This window comes from Cricetulus griseus, chromosome 4, assembly GCF_003668045.3.
Source record: "Cricetulus griseus strain 17A/GY chromosome 4, alternate assembly CriGri-PICRH-1.0, whole genome shotgun sequence".
NCBI classification, from domain to species: domain Eukaryota; kingdom Metazoa; phylum Chordata; class Mammalia; order Rodentia; family Cricetidae; genus Cricetulus; species Cricetulus griseus.
This window is the reverse complement of record NC_048597.1, coordinates 57,139,515-57,154,393: the sequence shown is the minus strand read 5'-3', so window position 1 is coordinate 57,154,393 and position 14,879 is coordinate 57,139,515. Positions and strand designations below refer to the sequence as shown.

The window sequence follows — 14,879 nt, the reverse complement described above, 5'->3', positions numbered from 1 at the left end:
TTTGACTACACCTCATAGGAGAGCCTCATAGATGCCAGTGAAGACAGCCAGCTGGAAGCTGCCATCAGAGCCTCCTTGCAGGAAACACATTTCGACTCAGCACAGGCAAAACAGGATAGCCGCTCAGATGAAGAATCTGAATCGGAACTTTTTTCTGGCAGCGAGGAATTCATATCGGTTTGTGGCTCTGATGAAGAAGAGGAGGTAGAGAATCTTGCTAAGTCCAGAAAGTCTCCTCATAAAGATCTGGGGCATAGAAAAGAGGAGAACAGAAGGCCAATGACTGAGCCCCCAGCCAGAACTGAGCCTGGCACAGCCACAAACCATCAAGGAATGCCAGCCATGGATCCTGAGGTCTTGGAGATGTCACCTGAAAAGTCAGATGGAATAGTGGAGGGGATAGATGTAAATGGTGGGTTACAGGATAGACCTGCTTTACTTAACTGAACTTGAATGTACTGGATGGCTTGCTTTAGTTAATCTCCCATATTAAACACCTATGTGTCTATAACTTTTCCTTAGGACCAAAAGCACAGCTGATGCTGAGGTACCCAGATGGAAAAAGAGAGCAGATTACTCTTCCAGAGCAAGCTAAACTGCTGGTGAGTTTATATCACTGAAACATGTGGTTGAAGCAAAGAAATTGATTGTGGTGCTAGGGATTAAACCCATAACTTAATGCATGCTAAGCAAACCATAGAGAACGTAGAAAATTGAAGTCAAGTAGGTATTGCTGGACTCTCTGACATAGATGCAGGGTATCTGGTATCTAACTCGAAACTTATTGTCCACAAGTCTTAATTTCTGGAGTTGTTGTGATTTTTTTTTTTTTTAAACTTGTTTTGACACAGGGCTTCACTATGTAGCCCTGGCTAGCCTGGAACTCAGAGATTTGCCTGCCTCAGCCTCTTAAATGCTGGAATTAAGGCTGTGGTAGCTATTGAGGTAGGATCTCACTTTTATAGCCCATGCTGACCTGGAACTCAAAATAGTTTTTCTGCTTAGCCTCCCAAATACTGTAGTTATAAGCATGAGTGAGCTACCATGCCTGTCTTATTTTATTTAGTTTATTTTCTTCTCATTCTTTTAGGCAAGTCACAGGCCAGCCAAGGCTTTTCATTTCTATGTTTGTGTGGAATACACTGACTTCTAGAAAAGAAATGGTAGATTTATCTGAAGACTATAGTGGAAATCTTGGGTTCCTTAGTAGGTGTTACTACAAAATAGTTAAGAACCAATGTTCTTCTGTATCTTTTTGTGGTCTGCTAGAACTTTTTCTTGTGATTCTTTGTTGTTGTTTTTGGTTCTTTGAGGCAGGGTTTCTCTGTAGGTTTGGAGGCTGTCCTGGAACTCTCTTTGAAGACCAGGCTGGCCTCGAACTCACAGAGATCTGCCTGCCTCTGCCTCTCAAGTGCTGGGATTAAAGGAGTGCACCAACACTGCAGCTTTCTTGTGATTCTCTATTTTATTCCGTTTCATCTTTGTCTGCCTGTAAGTTTTGTTTGCTCTTTGGTTTGCAAATGACATCACTTATGGTGCTTCCAAGGGCCTAACCTCTGAAAAGGAAAAGGAAATTGGTCTGACTTGCATAACCTAATTCTGATAGCAGACTTTGGTATAGAAATGTTAAGTGGGAAATTTCAGAATCAATGCATAAGTTTTAAATTGCATATTCTCCTGAACAGCACAATGAAACCTCCTACCATCCCACTCTGTCACCTGAGATGTGAACCATTCCCTTTATCCAGAATAGCCAGGCTGTGTATACCTGAGAGGTAATAGCCATCTTAGTTACCAAATGAATGTTATAGTTACCATAGGGTTTCTGGTCAAAGTAACTTCAAAAAACTTTTAAAATTTATATTAAATTTTTTTTTCAATAGGGGTGGTGGTGCACACCTTTAATCCATGCACTGGGGAGGCAGAGGCATGCAAATCTCTGAGTTTGAGGCCAGCCTGGTCTATAGCTTGACTTCCAGGAAAGCCAGGGATACATAGTGAAACCCTTTCTTGGGGAGATACAAGTGACTCTTAGTTACTGATGGTTCTGCAGCTTAAAAGAAGTAATGCACGTGCGTGTGTGCGTGTGCGTGTGCGTGTGCGTGCGTGTGTGTGTGTGTGTGTGTAAATTTTTTATGTATATATAGTGTTTTATTATTAGTTGTTAATATGTATCATTAGATATCTACCAGGGGTCATGGTGCATGTTTCCTAGGGACAAGGGCTGCTATTTTTATTTTATGTGCATTGGTGTTCTACCTGTATATATGTCTATCTGAAGGTGTCAGATCTTGGAGTTAGACAGTTGTGAACTGCCATGTGGGTGCTTGGAATTGAACCCATGCCCTCTGGAAGAGCAGTCAGTGCTCTTAACCATTGAGCCATCTCTCCAGCCTGTAGACCACTCTTTTGAGAAGTTTAGTTGCAAAACTGTGGGTAAAGGGAAAAGATCACTGGAGAAGACTGAGCATGTTTATCTGATGAGAAAGCATTTATAGTGAAGGAAGTGTTGAAATTATAACGTTCTGTGGTCGTGGTTGATAATAGACAGAATGAAAGAACATATTCCCTGTTGAAGGAAGAAAACAGTGCTATATTTTACAAATATTAACTGGGTTTATTTATTGGGGAGATAGCAGTGACTCTTTTAGTATCACATAGTAGCTCTGAATTACTGGGTATAGATTTATCTTACTTATCCAAAGAGTTTTGTTGGCTTTTTATAAGCTTTGATTATCTGAATAGCTTACTTTATCTAATATGAAAAAAGTACAGTACTCTTAAATTAGTCAGCGTGGTGTTATTTCCAGCTAACAGTTTTGTCTTACTTTTGGTTGTCATAGGCTTTGGTGAAGCACGTCCAGTCTAAAGGATATCCAAATGAACGTTTTGAACTTCTTACCAACTTCCCCCGGAGGAAGCTCTCTCATCTGGACTATGACATCACCTTACAAGAAGCAGGCCTCTGTCCTCAAGAGACTGTCTTTGTACAGGAAAGAAATTAACACCATGGCCTGACCTCTCTCAGCTTACCCCTTTTTCCCTTTTCCTGTGAGATACCATGTCACTAAGTATGCATTTTGGCTCATAGGACTATAGAGCCAAAGCTGAGCAAGCAAGTCACCTGCCTTTCCTTTATCTCTTTCTGTCACCTGTAATTAGTCTCTTTCCTGCTTATCTCTTTCTCTGTGATTTTCTTCTTTTTCTCACTTTGTTTCTTAACAAATGTGGTGACCAAATGGAAGTGTAAAGATAAGAATAAGATCTCTCCTAGTACTGGCAGCAGGATATGTGTGTTCTAATAAGTAGTCTCTTGTGTGGCACCTCTTTGGGATCTAGTGATGTTAACCCTAGACTCTTTTGGCAAAGAATGGCTAGAATCAGAATTAAAAACAGCCCTCATTTTTGTAAGCCCCCATTTGTAGTAGGGAAAAGAAATTCTCTTAACATGCATTTTGTTCTTCATGTAGGAAGATCTCTTAATGAAATACCCAGGTTTTTGTTTGTGTGGCAAAAGCATCCCTTATACTATTGCTCATTATATTTAGAATTTCCCTCAAGGGTTCCCATCTTCCAATTACAAGAGTTATGCCCATGGTGTGTGTTATTGGCAGAAGGAGTGCTCAGTGTATTGTGTGTAGCACAGGGTGGCTTTCGGTGTCCTAGCCTGAGACAGTTTTATTAGTACTCTGTTAGTTATATTCCTCTTTCCAGTCCTAGGATGAACCTGTAGTGAGCATCTTGTGTCTGGGCTAGCAAGGTGCTTGCTGTTTTTACCTGCACAGCAGGTTCCTTTGGCTCCATTGTCTGAGTCTGTAGTGTTCTGTAGGAAGGCAGGTGTTCAATAATCATGTAGTACAATGGCTTGTAATTGTAACCACTATGGTTATTGGTTGTCCTATGTGCTTACAGCATACTTAGGTATGTACCAGGGTTGGGTGGGTGGGCAAAGGGTGGGAAAGCCTGCAGCTGAGAGTTGCTAACAATGTTCTTTTGTTTAGAAATAGTGATTTTCTTTTTTACCCCCAATTGGAATAATTTCTAAAATGTTCTGGTAACCAATTGACTTTAATTCCTCGCGCTGTTTTATTTTAGAAAATCAAAACTGAAAGTCTCTGAGAGGAGACTTTGAAACTTGGTTCATAAGACAACAGTTATTAAGAGGGACATTACCAGTAACCACCAGATGTGAGTCTTTTTCTGCCAACAAGTCACATTCAAATTGTATTTGGTGAAAGCTTTTTTCAGTATTATTTAGAAGAGGCCACCTGAGTCAGTGCAGTACTATTCATCACCTTCACTATGTGCTCAGTTCTTTGCTTGATCTTTTAGGTAAAGTGCTCTAGCAGGGCAGTAGTGATTTGGTGGGAAAATCAAAACTTTAAACTGGTTATAAAACCATTTCTATAGAATGACCTTTCTTGTCAAGTGGAGATTTTGATTGATTCTTGTACTTGAGGAACATTTATTGTAATTGTTCAAAGACCTTTGGGTTCCTGTGTACTTGCAGATTGCTCTCTTGGCAACTAGGGGATTAAAAATATAAGCTAAAGAGATGTGGTATGTTACTAGTATGTGATGATAGAATATGGTTGTTAATGGTTGGATTTTGAGGGACCTCCCTAAAGAATGGGTTATGTATCTCCTCAAGGAAATCATGGGAAACTGTTATTTTTCAGTGAGTCCTTTCGAATTAATGTTCTTACATTTTTTTCTAAGTCTGTGTAAGTGCTTATGTATAAGTATATGATTGTATGAATATTTATAAATATATTTATATAATTACAATTTCATTTATACTTTGAGTCAAAGTTCTCTCTTTAGATTGGTGACTGAATAATACCACTTTGTTTTTCATAGCGCTTGAGGCTTAGCCAACAGTTTGGATATATTGATCAAGCATTGTTAACTCCTCAGTTGTAGCTCTGAACTTGAATAGAAATGACTGTCTGAGGAATGGAGCTGTATGCTCTGAAACGTCACAGCCTAAAGCCTCCAGGAGCCACAGGGTAAAAGAGAGAGAGAGTCCTCAGCTTTGCTGTGCTGGCACCATCTCCACTCCCAGCACAGGCCCATCAAAAGCCAAAATCAGGCAAGAGTTTTCCCTTAGAGGACTCTGCTGCATCGTCTTGTCCTGTTCATTTAGGTTCTCTACATAGTAATTGTCTTGAGAACCTGAAACAGGATGTTCAGAATGAGAGGATGTATGCAGTTCTTTTATATATGCTTAGCACTGTCAAATCCATTTATGAGAACCAAATTAAGATGACTGAGTGTATGTGTGAGTTAAGAGACAGGGCGGTATACATTTATCAAGCTTAGTCAGGATGATGAGCTAGTTGTAGGGGATTTTACTTAATTTTGACCAGGAGTGTGATTATCAGGGTTGGTCCATGGGAGGAAGGGTTATGGATTATACATGAGGGAAATAAATGGGAATATTGCCTTGCTCAAGTATTTAATCTATGTAAGGAGTTTGCTTTAGTTCTTCTTCAAGTTATTTGTCTTTCAATGGGGAGCTTTTATTGGACAGTCAAATGAGGTCTGTGAGGTTAGCTAAACATATTCCCTGTAGGTAGTAGAAACAGCTCAAAAGTATTTGAAGTAAGGAGGAAAGAGACAAGATAGACTTGAGAGTGACATATAAAGAGAGGGAATGAAAACTAGTGAGAAAAGTGAGCCGAATGCTGTTTGGATGAGAAAACAGCACTGGACGAGGGAAGAGCAGGACTGGCTTTGTGTAGCTAGCATGTGCTGTGTGTACTACGTCTGTGTTTCCTCCTTCAGTCTTCATGCAGCCCCTACACAGTATATTCTACTCATTTATAAATGAGGAAGAAAACTGGAACCATACAGCTTGTTCAGTGTGTCCTTAACTAGTAAGGGCCAAATTATAATTAGAGCCCATAGTCTGTTTTTTACCGTCGTGTGGTGTGTTGTCCTACATCATTTGTAGTCCATTTACTCTAAAGGTCATCTTATTATTTGGCTTTGTAAACTAAGAGTTTTTGTTTCCTTAAAATTGGAAGGTGTAGTTAGGGTCAAGATTATAGGATTTATGCTATCCTTATAAAATCCTAATTATTTCATTTTTAACAGACATTTGTCTATTGGTTTTTAAGATAATTCAATAAGGAATTATTTGCCAAGAATAGATGGAAACCATAGAAATTTTTTTTTTAAAAAAAGAAGCTACAGTTATGTTTCTCATAGTTTATCTACGATAGGGCATTTAACAACCATTTGTTCTTGATACCTTTTTGTTTTATCCGGTATACAACTCTCTGTATTAGCATTCTAGTGAGTCTGAGTTGAAAGTCGGAATACTTTGAAAGCTAAGGTGAATGTTAACCCTTTCAGGGTTGAACTGTGGTTATAAAAGGAACTCAAGAGGGACAGATAGTATAGGTTTAGTTAGGGGTGTTCTCACAGAGATGAAATATGGATGATAGCAAGCACTGTGGCTCATTCTTTGACTCTGCCTCTTGAAAATACCAAATTTGGGGCATTAAGTTTATCAGTAAGTCAAGGCCTTTGCCCGAGTAATAAAGAATTTTGAGCTTAAGTACTAAAAACTCTTTAATTAGCAGGAATCTCACTTGAACATTTAAAAGAATACCAGAGGGCTTCTGAAAAATGATGTCAAGATTTCTCTCCCTGGGTACAATACGTGGTTTTGATCCTGGGACAAAGAAGGATGCCTGGTGGGTTCAGTGCACTTGGGTAACAGCTTTGCTTCTTGTTATCTTTCTTCTTCTGACTTTCAAATTTCTTATTTGACAAACAGAAGCAGAGTAGATTAGTAGTTCTCTGTCTTTTCAAGACTTCAGATGTTTTTAAGTTTTGACATGAGTTGGGAAGAATAGGGTTAACTACTAATAGAATCAACCTCGTGGAGGAAGCGTGCACCTAGAATCAGCCCTTACAGAAAAACTTTCTTCCACCCCAATGTTTTTTTTTCCTCCATTTTTGTTTTGGTTTTTGGTCTTTCTTTCTTTCTTTCTTTCTTTCTTTCTTTCTTTCTTTCTTTCTTTTTTTTTTTTTTTTTTTTTTTGGTTTTTCGAGACAGGGTTTCTCTGTGTAGCTTTGGAGCCTATCCTGGCACTTGCTCTGGAGACCAGGCTGGCCTCGAACAAACTCAAAGAGATCCGCCTGCCTCTGCCTCCCAAGTGCTGGAGTTAAAGGCGTGCTCCACCAACGCCTGGCCCCACCCCAATGTTTTATGCATCTGGTCTCTCCCTTTATTTTATATCATTCTCAGACTAATTCATGTGTTAAAAGAGTACTTGTTAACCATTAGTCAGTTCCTTTTGCTTTTTTCCTGTGTCCAAGTATCTTTTACCCAATCTCTTACAGACCTCACTGTGATGACAGAAATCCCTCAAAGCAGAGTACAATAATTACAGATCTAGTGGTCTTTAAACAGCCAATTATTTTTTAAGAACTTAGTGCTGTAAGCCTAATGAGTTTTAAGAATGACTTGAAATGCAATAAATGCAGAGCAGGATGTTCCCAACACTGGAGCTGAATTTGTGTGCTTTAAGCTAAGTACTGGCTCAGCAGTTGTAAAGATGATTTGCTGAAATCCACACTTGGTTTGGGCAGATGTGACCTTTTCAAAGTTTCCATTAAGCCGATGTTTAAAAATAGTTCTTGTCCCATAGAGTAGATCTTTATGGTGTCACACCTTTTAGAGATCTTTCATTTACTTAATAGTAAATTATAATGTACAAATTTATGAGTAATGTCTTGTATAAAACTAAAACTTGAAAAGTAATGAGGGTAGGAGGAACCAGCCTCTCGGGCTCACACTTTGCCAGCAGCTTAACCCTGAATGAGTAGGCTTCTTCTGGCAGTCACTCTACCACCTGAGCTACTCTCTGAGTTACAGATACCTAAAGGCCCTGAACACTGAGCTTTGTTGGTTTGCCTTACTTAATTTCAGTTGTTTACTGTGAGACTTAGAGTCCCTAGTTCACATTTTAGAATGGTGCAGAAATGTTCTTTAGAACTCAAAATAACCAAAGAGTACCATTCTAATATATTGATTTCTCCTGTAATACAGAGATTTAGTATTCAGTGATGGTTATTTGGATTTTAGACTCACCCTTTGTGTTAGTCCTAGAATTAAGAGGTATTTGGTCTGTTGATTTTTAAGAGCAGAGATTATTATATCCTTGGTTGGTTTCTCCCTCAAAGATCCGGATGCCTAGGTTATTGGATATGTTGAAACCCTGAAATGAAACAATCTTTTAATCTTTCTTCTCCATTCTCTTTTTTGTCTGTTTTGTTTTGTTTTCAAACACGTAGGTCAGGAGAGCCTCTTTTTTTTCTCCTTGAGATGCAGTCTCTGTCCTGGCCTCTTAAGTGACTGTAGTTGAACATGACCTTGAACCTCTGGGTCCTCCTTTAATTACAGTGAGCCACCATCCCTGTCTCTTCTTCATTCTTTACCTAATTTTCTTCAAAATTTGTCATAATTAATACACTTGGCTATATTTTTAAAATTGTATTTCTAAGCTTTAATATATATTTCTCATTTTTATAAATTAATATAGAAGGGAATATTTTGAGGCAGACATCCTTTTTACAGCTTATTTCCTTCCTAAGGAGAATTCTCATTCCAAATAAGAGGGTGGCTGGCTCTGTGGTAAACTCCCAAGGCAGTTAATTTGTTAAATCTATAAATCTCGATGGGCATTGGTGGCGCATGCCTTTAACCCCAGCACTCGGGAGGCAGAGGCAGGCGGATCTCTGTGAGTTCAAGGCAGCCTGGTCTCCAGAGCAAGTGCCAGGATAGGCTCCAAAGCTACCTAGAGAAACCCTGTCTCGAAAACCCCCCCAAAAAAAAAAAAAATCTATAAATCTCACCATTCTCGTAAACATTTTGTTTTTTAAAGACACAACTGCTGAACCAGCACTTTGTAGCCCAGGCTGGCCTGGAACTCACTAGCTTAGGTTGGCCTTGAGCTCTTCTGGGATCATAGGTCAAGCCACTACACTTGGCTTAACCTGATTAATTTTGACTGTTTCTAAGATGGCCTTTATACCATATAATCCCAAAATAAACTTGGTTATCCAAATGGACTAACGACTTGATTAAACATAGTGAAGAAGTTTATAAAAATTTGCTCTTGGGGCTGGAGGGATGAACAGTTGTTCTCGTAGAAGTCCAGGGTTCAAGTCCCAGCAACCACAAAGTTCTCGGGGATCAAACTCGTATGAGTCTGAGGCCACTAGGCATTTGCAGGAAGCTGAGGCAGGAAGATTGCTAGTTCCAGTCAATCTGAAGTTACATACCAAGATCTTGACTCAAAAATAAAATTCTTCTTGCCTCACCCTTTTTGGATATATGGGTAGTTTGCTTTGGCATGTATTTGTACATCATAGTGCTCTTCTAGCCCCAATTAAATTATCATTATTCTTTCAAGAATTATAATTAAATTTACACCATAGTGTCACATATAAGTATCTGTATGAACATGTCTCCTTGCTCTGGAGGAAAATAGATATAGAAATACTCATTTATATAGTGAGTTTATGTTTGATTTTATAAACCAGAAAACATAGGTCTGAACAGGTGGCTCAGCAGTTGAGAGTCCATGCTGTCCTTGCAGAGGAGCTGGGTTTATTTCCCTATACCCACATGGTGGGCCACAACCATCCATGACTTCAGTCCCAGAGGGTCCCAGGGGACCCGATGCCCTCTTGTGACTAGGTATACATGTGGTACATAGATATACATATAGGCAAAATGGTTGTACACACAAAATAAATAAATAAATAGTTTTAGAGACCTGCTGACATAATTAGAGATGTGAATACCCCTCGTAGCATTTTGCAAGTGTGGAAAGTTACATTGTTGCACTTAATTCTTTGGCAGTTATCAGCAGACTTTCATTGTGTAATGGTACTTCATCTAACAATTAAATTGCTCTAAGATTTCATATGCCTTAGGTTTTCCAATAGTTTTTCATAGTCACTTAGGTTTTCCAATGGGAAGAAGAAGAGTCAAGCTAAACTGGAACAATAGGTAATGCCTAATCACCTGTCTCCACCAGAAAGGAAGCTATGGACTGGTGTGTATTCAGGACCCTGGGTTCAATGTTCACCATTACCAAGAAGAGCAGTCCTTAATCTAGGATACTGGGAGTCACTTATTCATCATTAAAAATTGGGAACTATTTTAAGTGAGATAAGTTCTGACCTGAAATTGATTTTTCCCTGTCTCAGAATCATTTATTTTTACTTGTATTCATGAACTCATGTGGGAATCTTAACTGTTAGGGAACCATTCATTCTTGTCCTGATTTCTTCCCTGTATCAAGATAGCTGATGTTACAGTGTGTGTCCCCAAGATGAATTTCAAGCTAATGACATTAGAATATTTATATCCAGTTGGATACCTTGTTTTCAACAAATTGAGTTTTATGGTGTGCATTTCTCACAGCTGCTGTGTTTTTGTTGTTGTTGTTTTTGTTTTTTGATTTTTCAAGTCAGGGTTTCTCTGTGTAGCTCTGTAGACCTGGCTGGCCTCGAACTCACAGAGCTCTGCCTGCCTCTGCCTCCCGAGTGCTGGGATTAAAGGCGTGCTCCACTGCCGCTCAGTGCTGCTGTGTTCTTAACAGTGGAAAATATCAATAAATTCAAAGTGATATGATTCAAAATACAAATAGGCTCATGTAACTAATCATATATTCTTAACTGTGTTGATGTTCTACTGCCTCCAGAGAGCCCCCTGCTTTGCCAGCTACTTAGAGAAAGTAGCCTGTGACCTCCACTTTTCATTCGTGAGCGACAAGCCTATGTTGGGAGCTGTTTATCTTGCCCTTGGCATACACGGGCCTTATTTTCTAGGTCTACTCGTTTATAAAGGGTATTTGTCGCACCTGGAAGGCAGATGGGATAGCTGTGAGAGCCTCTAGCCTCAGATGTGGAGAGATGAGTGCTGTTTGATAATAAGTAGACTTTGGGGGGCTTCTGTCCAAGTTTGACATGAATATTAAACATAAGTTTTTCACTCCTGAGAATTCTTTACTCCAAACAATTTTTCTGTTGGTTATTAACAAATTCTAAGTGTCGAAACATCTTTTTTTTTCTTTCTCCTTAACTGTTAAGAAAGTCCTTTTTCTAGTAAGTGTTGTTCTGCAGAAACTTGAGTATTTGTGAGGTTTTCATGTTTTGTATAAGTTCAGATTGAACAATGCTTTTTGAATCATCTGGGATGCCCAGTTTGGCATGTCTTCACTAATTCTGTTTTTAAACATGTCTCTGGTGTCTTTTTCCAAACCACTTTCTATCTTATCAAGAGGTGATTGAAGTCAGTTTGGGGTATTTGCTTTACATGTGTTTTTCTAGCAGTTCTTAATACAGTGTTTAGATATTTCTTGGGCTGTCTGTATGCTCAGTTTGCCCTGGACAAAGTGGTGGTACTGAATTTTGAAATCTTAATATAGAACAGGTTCTAAATTTAATCTATAGTTGAGGTTGTTGCTGAATCCAAGAAAATAATGAACAGAGCTAGTTCCTGTGTTTCTGGCCAATGTGCCCTCATGGAGTTTTTCAGGTTTCTGGGCATTAATTAGTTCCACAGTAGTAGGAGATCATTTATTGTTAGAATGCTTCCCCAAATTGAGACCAGTGAGATGGAGAAACTGCCATCCACTGAAGTTTTTGTTGATATTCGTGAAAGACCCTCCCGAATATCTAGTGATTGTAAAGGTGCTAGGGGAAGCCTGAAAACAAAAGGCACATGGAGGCAGGAGAGCTATAACTGCTGGCTAAGACACACTGGACTCCGCTTGCTCTGAACGTAGGGCATGTTAGACACCTGGCTGTTATGTATCCATGGACACACATAGGCTATAGGCAAATGCTTTCTGAAGTCAGGATTTCTCTGTTGATTTCCTGGTTTGGGCTGTACCAAATTGTGAATATTCGATGTGTTGTACCCAGTTGCTTTATATTAATATTGCAACATGAGTTGGGGTGGGTGGGTGGGGCAGCAGGGTGGCGGGGGGAGTGGAATGAAGAAGTCTTTTGAAGACATCAGCTCACTGTGCTGAGAGAGGGACCAAACTCAAGGAAACCTCTGATCTATAAATTCAACTGCTGCATTTTTTTATAAATACATGTAAATGTCCTGTTATAATATTTGATCTTGGAAATAAAAACAAAAACTTTTCAGTATTAGTTTTTTGTGTCATTGTTTTTGTCAAGTAATGGGTATTTTCATAATTCAGATTCCAAAGTTTGTCCTTAAATTCTCATGTTTGAGATACTTAAATTAGTTTTTTGAAACCTGGTTTCTCAGTACTTTGAGGCAGGAGGATCAGGTGTTCAAGGCCAGCTTGAGCTATATATAGCAAGGTCAGAGTTAGCCAGGGCTACATGAAACCCTCTCTCAAAAAACAGCCAGGAATGGTGGTGTACACTTTTAGTTCCAGTACTGGGGTGTGCAGAACTCTTGTGAGTTCAAAACTAACCTGGTCTTCATATCAGTTCCAGCATAGCCAGAGCCACATAGAGAGAAGAGACCCTGTCTCAAACAAACAAACAAAAAGTAAGGCACTTAGTTTTTATTGACAAAGGGTAGTTTGTATTTGTCAGATGTTTGCTCTTGTTTTTTCTCCATTCTTAGAAATATATAAAACATTTAGATTAAAAGGTTATGAAAGCATTGGGTTAGCTGTAAGCCTTGAAAGTAGTACCATTATATATTTAACAAATTTGGGCAATGAAGTGTTTACTCTTTCAGACGGATAATAATGACAAAATTGGCTAAAATGGGTATGTGGTGTCTCCTTGTAATCCTAGCACTCAGAGACCGGAGACATCAGTAGTCCAAGTCATCTTTAGCTAGGTAACAAGTTCAAGGCCTGCCTGAGCTACATGAGATCCTACCTCAAAAAACAAAACCTAAAACCTCCATTTAAACTAATGAAAAAATATAATTACTAATAGGATAAAAAGTCAGGAGATGTAATCATGTTGTATAATAAGCATTATGGTTTTGCCAGACCAACTAAGGGTCAGTTGTCCTTTCCTTTATTTGAACTGTTAGTGTCCCTAAGTGCCAGACTTGCCATGTTCCAAAACACCTGTGATCCCTGCATTTTGAAGGCTGAAACAGAAGGATTGCTGAAAGTTGAAGGCTATCCTGGGCTACAGAATGAAATCTTGTCTCAAAAAGTGAACAGCAGGTGACTGGACTGGGGAGATGGCTCAGCATTTAAGAACAGCTAGTGCTCTTAACCAAAGGACCCAGGTTCAATTCCCAGCACTCACATGACAGCTCACACAAGTTCCAGACATACAGTCAAAACACCAAAGCACAAAAACAAATCTAAGAAAAAAGTGAAAAGCAAAAAAGGGGGGAGTAAGAAAATGGCAAAGTAACATAGTTTCTGTCCTCAAGGTATTGGTGAAGCCACAGATTTCACTGAGGTATGAAAAGGAACCAGTGGGTGATTTTGTTTTCACTAGAAAATTGAAGGGATAGGGATAATAAGCATTGGTAGAGTGCTGTCTACCCAGTTCAAGGTTTAGTACCCAATACAGAAAAGGGGATTAGACAGACAGCATGTTGGGGAATTCGTTTTCATACTGAGGCCTGACCTGAAAGCTGATAAACTAATCTAAGAGCAGGAGTATAAATGTAAAGACTGTGGAGCAGGAAAGAGAATTTGAGGTTCTGAGGGAGCCAGTTGTGTAGCATGTGGTGAATGTAGGGAGTGGATTGGAAAATAATGTGTAGTTCAGAGGCACTGGGAAGAAAAGGGAGCTTGCAGCTTGATCTGGGATGAAGAGAAAACATGAATGAAAAGTTCCTGGCAGGTGGGAACCTTGCTAAAAACATCAGACATGATTGGTAAGAGCAAACTTTTCTCCATGTGTTAACGTCTAATTATAGGCATAGCATAGGGAACTGTACACAAGGATGGAGCTAGGAGAGGAACTGGAGTTAGAGCTGAGAAATACAAGCATAGGTGGAGCTCAGTGCTTCAGAGTGAACGCGGTTCCTGGAGGGTCCAAAGCCTAGGAATCGCCCTGTAAAGAGAGACTGTCCAGGAGGTATAGCTAGTGAGGGAGGAGAGAGGCCAGTGAGGTGCCTGGGGACCAAGGGAGGGTGTTCAAGAATAAGCGTCTAACTACATCTAATGCTGCAGGTGTCAAGTGAAAAGGACCGTGAGGTGTCAGAGCCAGTCCCTGAAACCAAAAGCAGTTTCAGTGTGCTGGAAATGAAGCCCAGCTTGAGTGGGCCCATGGTCTTAGTATTTCTATACTAAGGAAGGAAAAACCACCCACACTTCTCTCTGATGACTGATGGTGTCTCTCAACCTCTTGAAACTTCTTTTTTCCTCCCTCCAATTAAAGCAATGTGCTCTGTCCTATCAGCTATCAGCGGAGGAGAGTTAGTCACTCTAAAGAAGACTGGAAAACAGCTGGCCTGCTGGGCCTCTTTCCCCTTTCCCTTCCTCCAGATCCTTTTGTCTTAACTTCCCCTTAAGTACCCCTGAGAATGGAACATCTGTGCGTCCTGTTTTTTTCCCAAGCCTTCCAGCCTGACGAAGCTTCTATGGTATTAACCTTCCCACACCAGCCCTATTCATAATCTGACTTGCAAGTGCCCTGGTGAAGTGAGGTAGGTATGGACAATGTCTGTAAGAGCCAAATTCACAACTGTGAAAGGGAGGTGACCAGCACTCTGCTGTTTCCCAAAAGCTGAGTTCATGAGGAAACACCTAACGGGGCCTTTGTAAACCTGTTTGTTGCAAGCATGTATGTAGTTTCTGTATAAAAAGTTTTTAAGTTACATTTATTTTGTGTGTGCATGCAAGTGTCAGGGCACTTGTGTGGGGGTCAGAGGGCAGTTTTCA

General features: G+C 39.7%; 1 protein-coding gene across 2 annotated transcripts in view; it reads left to right on the top strand.

Moving 5' to 3' along the window:
* Ubxn7 (UBX domain protein 7) overlaps positions 1–4,797 on the top strand; it is a 59,454-nt gene extending 54,657 nt beyond the window's left edge. For both annotated transcript variants that reach the window (XM_027412854.2, XM_027412853.2), the window contains 3 exons: positions 19–412; positions 523–602; positions 2,844–4,797. In XM_027412854.2, coding sequence (XP_027268655.1) covers positions 19–412; positions 523–602; positions 2,844–3,005 — 636 coding nt within the window. In that variant the 3' untranslated portion in view covers positions 3,006–4,797. The remainder of the gene's footprint in view (positions 1–18; positions 413–522; positions 603–2,843) is intronic.
* The last annotated feature ends 10,082 nt before the right edge of the window (positions 4,798–14,879 follow it).